This window comes from Geospiza fortis, unplaced genomic scaffold (assembly GCF_000277835.1).
Source record: "Geospiza fortis unplaced genomic scaffold, GeoFor_1.0 scaffold96, whole genome shotgun sequence".
In the NCBI taxonomy this organism is placed as follows: domain Eukaryota; kingdom Metazoa; phylum Chordata; class Aves; order Passeriformes; family Thraupidae; genus Geospiza; species Geospiza fortis.
This window is the reverse complement of record NW_005054454.1, coordinates 34551-43915: the sequence shown is the minus strand read 5'-3', so window position 1 is coordinate 43915 and position 9365 is coordinate 34551. Positions and strand designations below refer to the sequence as shown.

Below are 9365 nucleotides of genomic sequence, written 5' to 3'. Positions count from 1 at the left end.
CTCTGGCACATGACTTTTCACATTTTTAATTGTGACTTTTCACAATGTAATTGACCTTTTCACAATTTAATTGTGACCTTTTGCGTTGCTCTGCAGGTTATGGATCGATTTACTTCGAAGGAGAAGTAAATCTAACCAACTTAAACCTGGATGAGATTGTACACATCCGGAGAAAAGAAGTTATTGTTTACCCTGACGACGAAAAAAAACCTCCCATTGGGGAAGGGTTAAATAGGTAAGTGTTAGATAAGGATGATTTTTAGAACCCTGACAGTCTGCTGTGCTTGCAGGCTGCAACCAGGAGACAAATCCAAATGGTGCATTCAGTTTACAGTGTCAGTGAGTTACTTCAGGTTTCTGAACCACAGATTGGGTTTGAGAGCCGATATGGGTTTCCCTGGCCGGGGCTGTGCCCTGCTCCCCTGGCCAGGTTCCCAGCCCCTGGTTCTGAGCCTGTTGTCCTTTGGCAGGCGAGCCGAGGTGACCCTGGACGGGGTGTGGCCCACGGACAAGACGTCGCGGTGCCTGATCAAGAGCCCCGAGCGGCTGGCCGAGATGGACTACGAGGGCCGGCTGGAGGCCGTGTCCCGCAGGCAGGGCGCGCGCTTCAAGGAGTACCGCCCCGAGACCGGCTCCTGGGTCTTCAAGGTGAGCCACCTGCAGCTCTGCCCGGCCTGCAGGCCCCTCAGCATGCCCAGGTCAAGGCATTCTGGCTTTGGACAGCTGTCAGAGTCCTGGGCTCTGGTGAGAACCATCCTCACCAAAGCAGCTCCTCATTCCTGGGAGTGTTCAAGGTCGGGTTGGATGGGGCTTCTTGGACCAACAGATCAACCTGCACTAGTGGAAGGTGCCCCTGCCCATGGAATGAATGAGTTAAGGTCTCTCCCAGTCCAAACCAGTCTGCAGTTCTGTGGTAAAAACTGTGGCCCCCACCTGCCTAGAGCAGGTGGTTTTGTACTACACATAATCAATAACACATATGAAATCATACAATTACCATGCACTACAGCACTGAACTGTCATCCCAGAGTCTGCGACAGCTGATAAACTTTAAAACAACAGCCTCTGTAGAGAGGCTGAATTCATTGCAGGTGTCCGAAGAGTTGTATGTTAGGACACCTGTATAGGGCACAGTTACACCTGCCCAGTGTTCAGACCTTCCAGAAATTTCACTTCCAAGCTGTGACACATTTGTCCTTCTCCTTAACACAGGTAGCACACTTTTCCAAGTATGGCTTGCAAGATTCTGACGAGGAGGAGGAAGATCGTCCTTTAAAAGTGGACACCAAGAAGTTAAAGACCACACCTGTGCCACCCCCAGGGCACCTGCCACCCCAGCAGATGGCCCTGAACGGCAAACCAGCGCCCCCGGCTCAGGTAGAAGGAGAGCAGTGACTAAAGGGGGTTGATGACACGGAATTTGCAGAATAGCTGTGCCTGGGAAGGGGGTGGTTGGAGTAACGTGCAATCTGGAGAGTGAAGCCTCACAGAAACTCTTCTGAGCTCTGCCTGAGTGGCTGCGTGTTGTTTTCCTTTGAGACACTTGACATTGCAGACTAAGGATGGGGCGGGGAGGCTTTCAACCCTTGTTTCTTGTTTGAATTCTAGTCTGAGTTTGGCAGATTTGCACCTCTTCTGGAAGAACCCTTGTTTTTGTGACTATTAAATGCACGCCCGTAATGCCACCGCCGTGTGCTGCCTGCCTGGACAGTGATGCTGTGCACTCAGTTGCCTTTACCACCATTAGTGTGCAAGACTGTCTGCTTTCCATTTTAAGAATGTGCTCTATTTTTATTAAAATGATACTTTTTGTAAGGCTGGCTATATGCTGGCTTCGTAAACATATTTGTGTTGGATGTGACTGCTTTAAACCTTTGCAAAACATCCTCAGTGCCGGGCCCATCTTACACAGGAATGTTTGATCCACAGGCACTGTTTGGTCTAGTTCACTGGGAGTACCAGGAGCCCAGGTGGGCAAGAGGCCAATGGCCCCTGCCCCAGGGCTGTCCCAGCCATGGTGTGGCCACAGCCCCAGGGCAGGGATTGTCCCCCAGAGCAGGGATTGTCCCCTGTGCTGGGCACTGTGTGACACCTCAAAAGAGAGTGTCCAGTTCTGGGAAAGAGAGACCTGGAGGGGCTGGAGCGTGTCCAGGGCAGGGAATGGAGCTGGAGCCCCAGGAGGGGCTGAGGGAGCTGGGGAAGGGGCTCAGCTTCAAAGGGGGCTCAGGGGGGACCTTGTGGCTCTGCACAGCTCCTGACAGGAGGCTGGAGCAGGAAATGGCCTCAAGTTGTGCCTGGGGAGATATAGGTTGGATATTGGGGAAATTTCTTCTTGAAAAGGGCTGTCCAGCCCTGGCACAGGTTGCCCAGGGCAGTGGTGAAGTCACCTCCCTGAGGGATCCCACAGCCTGTGGATGTGACACTTGGGATGGAGTCAGTGGTGGCCCTGGCAGTGCTGGGGCACGGTTGGACTTGGTGGGCTCAGAGGCTTTTCCCACCTCAGCAGTTCTGTGTTTGTAACACAGAACTTCTCCCTGGTACCCAGTGTGAGTCTCTGCTGACCATTTGTGTGGTCAGAGCTCTCCAGGCAGGTGAGAGAGGCCCTCAGGACCCTGATCCCTGTTAGCAATTCCAGAGGCACCATCTGCTCCCTGGGCAGAGCATCCTGCTGCTGGGGCAGGCTGGAGCTGCCAGCTCTGCTGGATTCTGCGTGGAGAGGCCCAGAGCAGTGGCCAGCTGCTGCTCCAGCTCTCCTGGCTCCTCAGCTAATTAACACCCACTCATTCATCCCTCTGCTGGAGTGGATCCTTAATTATTTGCATTTTGAGCTGCCCAACAGCATCACTTCAGCTCCCCTTCCTGCTTCATGTTCAGACCGGGGGGGAACAGAGCTGAGGTTTTAAACACTCAGGATCACTGGGAATATCACTGATAAATTCAGATATTCTTGTACAATCCAGTGTACTTAACAAAAACTCCTCCAGGTTCATTAACCTCTCTGACTTGCATAACATTAACTTAGGTTTTAATTTCTAAAATTAGGAAAAAACATCAGCTTCCCAAAACCCTAAGAAACATTATGGCATTGCTTAAAACTTCCCAAAAACCTGGTGTAGAACACATCTGCTAATACTGTTATTTGGGCTGTAAGAAGCATTTAATGTCTAGACTTGGTTTTTGCTTTGTCTTCCCTCACTAAGTTAAATATTAATGAATTTATTAATATTGCAAGGGAGCTTGCTGCATTAAAGCCCAATGAAGGGAGCAGTGAAACTTGCGTGTTTGTAACCATATTTTGACTTGTAAATCTGTTCCACACGTGGGGCCAGGCTCAGATTCTGCACCTGCTGCTCAGTTCCCCCCTTACAGCCCCCCACAGGCGATTTTATCTCAGCTGAGAACCTTCACCCCATCCTGGCTGGTTCTACAGAGCTAAGCACAGCCTTGTGAACATGCTCCTTAATTCCTGAGCAGGATTCCCAGGGCACTCCCTGCCTAGGCTTCCTGACTCCTGTTTTTGCATCACTTCAGTGCTCTGGACTGTGTTTTTTCTGGGAAGCTGGAAGCATGAGGCTTTCACAGGACACAAAGCTGAGTCATGGGATGGTTAAACTAGAATCAAACCAGTGCAAGGGAGCTCAGGTCCCACGGAGCCAGCTGGGCAAAAGTACACCCATGGGAGCAGTTAGCCATGGAATCATGGAAGGGTTTGGGTAAGAGGGACCTCACAGTCCATCCAGGGCCACCCCTGCCATGGCAGGGACACCTCCCACTGTGCCAGGCTGCTCCCAGCCCCAGTGTCCAGCCTGGCCTTGGGCACTGCCAGGGATCCAGGGGCAGCCCCAGCTGCTCTGGGCACCCTGTGCCAGGGCCTGCCCATTACAGTAACCATGAGAAATGCAGATCTTTGTGGAATGTAGGCTCTGTGATTGGAGTTGGTACCACATGGGATGGATCTGGGAGGAGGGGAGGGAGGCAGGCAGGACACAGAGCTCTCCCTTCACTGGGCACGTGAGAACTGCACTGCTGAAGAACAGTTCCCTAAACTGCATGGCAGAACTGGGAAAACTCCAGGAGGGCACCGCTGCTCTGGGACTGCTCCTTCCCTGGCATGGCACACCCTGAAGGTTCTGTGTGTCCATCCCTGCCCTTGGTGTGCAGCCTTGGCAGAGCCCACAGGTGCTGCTGGGAGCCGTGGCTGTCCTGGCTGAGCTGTGCCCTGTGGGTGTGACCTGGCCTCTGTATCCGCAGCCCCTGGAGCTGGAGCAGCTGGGCAGGCTGGTGGAGCTGGACAGTGACATGGCAGACGTCACCCAGGAGCCAGCCCAGGAGCCCTTGGCAGAGGATGCCCTGGCCGAGGAGCAGGAGGCAGTGCCAGCGTCCACGCACATCGCGTCCACCCAGGGCATCAACCCCTACGTGCTGCAGGTCAGTGTCCTGCCCTGCTCCTCTCTGGGAGATGAGGGGAGCACTCCTCAAGGATGCTTTTGCCTCCCCAAGGGTGGTCACACACCAGCCTGTGATGATCAGTGCAGCCCATGGAGTGGGACTGAGCTCACACACCACACCTCTGCTCTGGGGAAAGCCCCACACGTGAACACCTGAACACCAGAGCTGAGTTTCTAGAACTCTGGCCTGTGGGCACTGGGACAAGCTGAACTGATACCAGAGCAGCTCCCTTGGGGCCCTTCTGCCTTGATAGAAAAAAAAACCGTTTTGGGGTAATTGGTCTTGATTTGAGGCTTGGTGTTGATGCTTTTATTTCACAGTACCACAGAAGATTTTTGGGTTGAGAAAAACTATAAAGCCCATCCCATCCCACCCCTGCCATGGCAGGCACACCTTCCACTGTCCCCCGTGTCCAGCCTGGCCTTGGGCACTGCCAGGGATCCAGGGGCAGCCCCAGCTGCTCTGGGCACCCTGTGCCAGGGCCTGCCCACCCTGCCAGGGAACAATTCCTCATTGCCAAGATCCCATCCAGCCCTGCCCTCTGGCACTGGCAGCCATTCCCTGGCTCCTGTCCCTCCAGCTCTGTAATTTGTGTGGAAGGACAGAACCCTGAACACTTCTGGGCTTCTCCCTATAATGACAAATAGACCAGAAGTTACTCCTTAAGCTGACATACAGCAGACAGAGCTAAGATGTAAGAAATGAGGATTATTGTGGGATGTCACCCCCTCCCCAATGAGTCCTGTGCACTGATGTAAGAAGTAGTTGTAAAACCTCATCCATCAGGCAGCAAGCCTGAGCTGTGCCTCCACTGTTCCTTGGAATGTTTGCAGCATGGCTGTATTGTTTGGTCATGTGCTGCCTGTAGGAGTTTTTTGGGTGGGAAGAGCTATTTTGATGAGCTTAGTGAGCTGCAGCTGGGGGAGGGATTGCTGATGTTCTGACTTGGCTTCCCACATCCTCAGATCATGAAAGCTTCCTTGCTTGCTGATGATGATGACCTGGATTTGATCCTGGATTATCCTGGGAAGCAACCTGTCAAGATGGACACTTCCCAAGAGATCTGCTCCCCAAGGCTTCCCATTTCAAAATCACAAGGGCAGAAAAGACACTCAGGTATGGTGAGAAACCACAGGTTGTGTGAAGAAAGGTGAATTTTAACATGAACAGGCAAAATCCTGGGGTCTGCAGCAGTTCCTTCCTGCCAGTCCTTCTTCCTCTGTTCATTCCCTGTTCCAGCACAAGCCCTGCCCTGAATGCTCCAGTGCCTGGAGCACCTCCTCACCTCCTCTGCTGCTTGCACTGATCTTTTAACTTCTTTTTTTCTTTTAGATTGTTTACTGCTTGTGTGGGTTTTTCCCTCTTTTAAGGTCTCCCAGAGGCACCAACTTTGCAGCTTGGTTTGGAGGTGGCCTGTGGTGGCTCTGCTGTGGGCACCAGCTGTGCCCTGCACAGGGCAGCCCCTACCAGATTCCCCCACTGCCCAAACCTTGCCCCTTGCACCCAGTGCACCACTAAGTGGTGCTTTCCATGGGAATATTGAGCAATACCTCTGGGAACAAGCAGGAAGGTGCTGCCCGATGGAGGAAACCCATTAGTTCAGATCTGTTAGTCAATTCAAGGCCCACATGACTGGCAGGGACAGCCCTGAGGTGTGTGTGAGCCATGCTGATCCGTGTACCGCCCCACTTCTGTTCTGATGTGCTGATTCCAACATGAAATCAGGGACTCCTTTGGGAATGGCCCAGTTTGGGCTGGGGCTGTGCCTTTCCCCTTCCTGGGAGCACCCCATGTGTTCTGTGGGCAGGGCTGGAGGGTCAGTGGGACTCAGCACTGCACACACTCACACTTAGCTCTGTGTTCCATCCCACCATCCAGACATTTGCCACTGGCTGTTCTGGCAATTCCTGAAATCCCTTCAAAGCCCAGCAATGCCCTCTGAAATACAGGTGCCCTTCCACTGAACCGTTCTTCCTGCTTCTCCCCACCAGCTGCTGGGCTGCTGCAATCCAAGTTTGCCAGTGTCCTTTCCCAGGCACCAAGTGCTGCTGTGGCAGATGCCAAGGGCCCCAGGACTTTGGACAGTGCCCCCTCTGCTGCTCTGTGGTCACCGCTGGCCTCGGCGTTCGCGGTGCCCGCGACCGTGCCTGAGGTGCAGGTGAAGACAGTGGGGGCGCGCAGGCAGCGCGGGCTCGTCCCTCTGGAGAGATCCATCACCTACGGGAAGGGGAAGCTCCTCATGGACATGGGACTCTTCATGGGCCGCTCCTTCCGCGTGGGCTGGGGCCCCAGCTGGACGCTGGTCAATTGTGGAGATCAGCTGAGTGGCTCCAGTGAAGCAGAAGATGCTCAGCTGGAGCCCGTGGAATATGGATTCCTGCCCACTCCCGTTGCTCCCAAATCGTGAGTAGTGCTTCCCTTCAGGATGGATGGGACAGGCTCGCTCTCCATGGCTGGCAGAATGCACTGTTCCTTCTGACATGCAGGAGCAGTGCAATATGGGGTTAGCCATGGAGATCTCTTTCATGGCCCTTCTCCACAAAAATATCTCTGTCAAACCCTGGAATAGCATAGGAAGAGGATTTGGTTTTTCTTTTTTATCAAACAAACAGCATTGTCACCCAGCACAAGGTTTAAGAGAAGGGTTAAAGTTGTTGTTGAGAAACTTCCAATCTCTTGGTTCTCCCTCAGGACATCTGCCCGACCTGAGGAAGTTCTAGTTCAGCTTCTCAATTCCCAGATACCTTCATACTGCCTGTGCATCCAGCAGCACATGGGCCTTTAGGGTCTCCATACCTGAACCAGACTGGAATACAGCTCAGTCCCACCATTTAAGTGCTCCAGAAAGCTTGTCTGGATGTTCTCCAGCATATGTGAAGTGCTGAGGAATGAGGTGGGGTGAAGGTGTGCTTGCTGCCTCTGCAGAGTTCAGTCACAGTTTACTCACCGAATCACAGCAGGTTTGGGTTTAGACACTTAAAGACCATCTTGTTCCAACCCACTGCTGTGGGACACCTTCCACTACCCGAGGTTGTTCAGGGTCCCAAAGCCTGGCTCCAAATCTCAGGCTCTCACCAGGATCTTCATGCCTTGGATCATGTTTTACTGTCGTGTTAATTGGGACAAGCTGCAGGATGAGCTGCTCCACTTGCATGGAGAACATGCAGAACTTTTGCTACTTGGTCTATCTCCCCTTTTCCTCCAGACTCACAGAATCCCCTTTCAAAGTTCACGTGGAAAAGTTGAGTTTGGAGCAATGGAAGATGGACAGAGACAAGGAGCTGTATCTCACCCCTCTGGAGATAAAGCTGAAGCACAGCACTGTCCATATGGATGAGCCCTGTCCTCTCCTGGCCCCCAACCCTGGAGTCTCTGCTATCCATGACTATGCTGACTGGGCCAGGAAAGCATCTGAGGATCCCACTGTGGCAGAGAGTGAGTACTGAATGATCCTTCTCACTGAATGGTTTGGGCTGGCACAGCCCTGCCAGCCCATGGAGTGCCAGCTGTGCCCCATGGGCACCTTGTCCCCAGCCCAGAGCACTCAGTGCCACCTCCAGGGCACACCTGCAGGGATGGGCACTGCAAAGCTCCCTGGGCAGCCCCTGCCAAACACAGTGGGGACAGTGAGCCCTCCAGGGTGGGGGACAGTGAGCCCTCCAGGGTGGGGGACAGTGAACCCTCCAGAGTTACCCTCAGATGAGCCCCTCTGAGTTCTGTGCTCCCACTGCTGACACTGGTGTGTGTCCCCACAGGCGTTGTGAAGCACTGGTGCTTGGCCTGGACGTTGTGTGAGGCCATCTGGGGCAAGCTGAAGGAGCTGGAGGCCAGCCTGGAGGAGCCCAGCGAGTACGTGCTGGCGCTGGAGCGGCGCCGCGCGTTCTCGCGGTGGCTGTCGGAGACGGCGGCCGCGCGCATCGAGGACGAGGTGGCCCTGGCCCGGCACGGCAGCCACGTTTCTTCCCCAGAGGGTGCTGGCACTGCCCAGGCTGCCCAGGGCATGGGCACGGCCCCGAGGCTGCCACAGCTCCAGGAGCCTTTGGCCAGCGCTGCCAGGGATGCCCAGGCTGGGCTTGGTGGGCTCTGGGCAGGGCAGGGCTGGCACTGGGGGATCCCTGGGGGTCAGTCCCACTCAGGATATTCTGTGATTCTGTAAGGTTCCTAAATCACAGCTTTTGTGTGGAGGAGAAACGATATGCACAAAGAGTTTAAACTTAGAGAGCTCATAGTCACTGGCTGCTCTGCATGTGAAATGTTCCCTTGTCAGTGACCACAAAATCATGGAGTGGGCTGGACTGGAAGGGACTTTAAAGCCCATCCAGTCCCACCCACCCCCACAGGCAGGGACTCCTTCCATTATCCCTGGTTGCTCCAAGCCCTGTCCAGCCTGGCCTTGAAGATTGGGTAGGAGCTGCTGCTGGACTCCCTGGTCCCCTTCACTCTGGCTCTGTCAGCTATCCCCAGTTAGGAAGTGCTGCTGGAGTGCATTTGGAACTGGGAGTTTTCATAGTGACTCCTTTGGTTTTAATGAATGGTCTTTTTAATTGAGCTTCTCTTCAGACATTTTCTATTTGAGTTAAAAACATATATTTTCAGAGCCTTATGGCAGGTTTTATCCCTGTCTGTTTTACCAGGTGTATATGGAGTGGTTTATTTTGTAAGAAATACTGGAGTTGTGGTCTCCCCATTCCATCCCCCAGTGGATGATGCTTGGAGCAGCTGACCTAGTGGAAGGGGTCCCTGCCATGGGCAGGGGCTGGAACAGAATGAGTTTTAGGATCCCTCCCAGCCCAAAGCCTTGTTGGGGGCCTCTAAAGTGTGCAGCTGAGGGGTGTCCCTGCAGGTGACCACCGCCTGGCACTGCTGCTGTCACAGCTGGCCGGCAGCCAGCCCGTGAGGGACCTGCTGACCCTGCA

At 53.9% G+C, this 9365-nt stretch overlaps 2 protein-coding genes across 3 annotated transcripts in view; both read left to right on the top strand.

The window, feature by feature from the left end:
* Positions 1 to 6856, top strand: part of LOC102043981 (nuclear pore complex protein Nup98-Nup96) — a 25075-nt gene extending 18219 nt beyond the window's left edge. Inside the window, exons 18-23 of one of the 2 annotated variants that reach the window (XM_031062608.1) lie at positions 97 to 235; positions 471 to 648; positions 1213 to 1377; positions 4252 to 4428; positions 5415 to 5565; positions 6441 to 6856. In XM_031062608.1, coding sequence (XP_030918468.1) covers positions 97 to 235; positions 471 to 648; positions 1213 to 1377; positions 4252 to 4428; positions 5415 to 5565; positions 6441 to 6856 — 1226 coding nt within the window. Of the gene's footprint in view, positions 1 to 96; positions 236 to 470; positions 649 to 1212; positions 1378 to 1608; positions 1846 to 4251; positions 4429 to 5414; positions 5566 to 6440 lie in introns of those variants that run through there. The other variant, XM_031062609.1, reaches the window with a different exon arrangement.
* Positions 6857 to 7712: 856 nt separating this feature from the next.
* Positions 7713 to 9365, top strand: part of LOC115948635 (nuclear pore complex protein Nup98-Nup96-like) — a 7513-nt gene continuing 5860 nt past the window's right edge. Inside the window, exons 1-3 of the mRNA XM_031062619.1 lie at positions 7713 to 7884; positions 8205 to 8420; positions 9293 to 9342. Of these exons, the coding sequence (XP_030918479.1) occupies positions 7713 to 7884; positions 8205 to 8420; positions 9293 to 9342 (438 nt within the window). The remainder of the gene's footprint in view (positions 7885 to 8204; positions 8421 to 9292; positions 9343 to 9365) is intronic.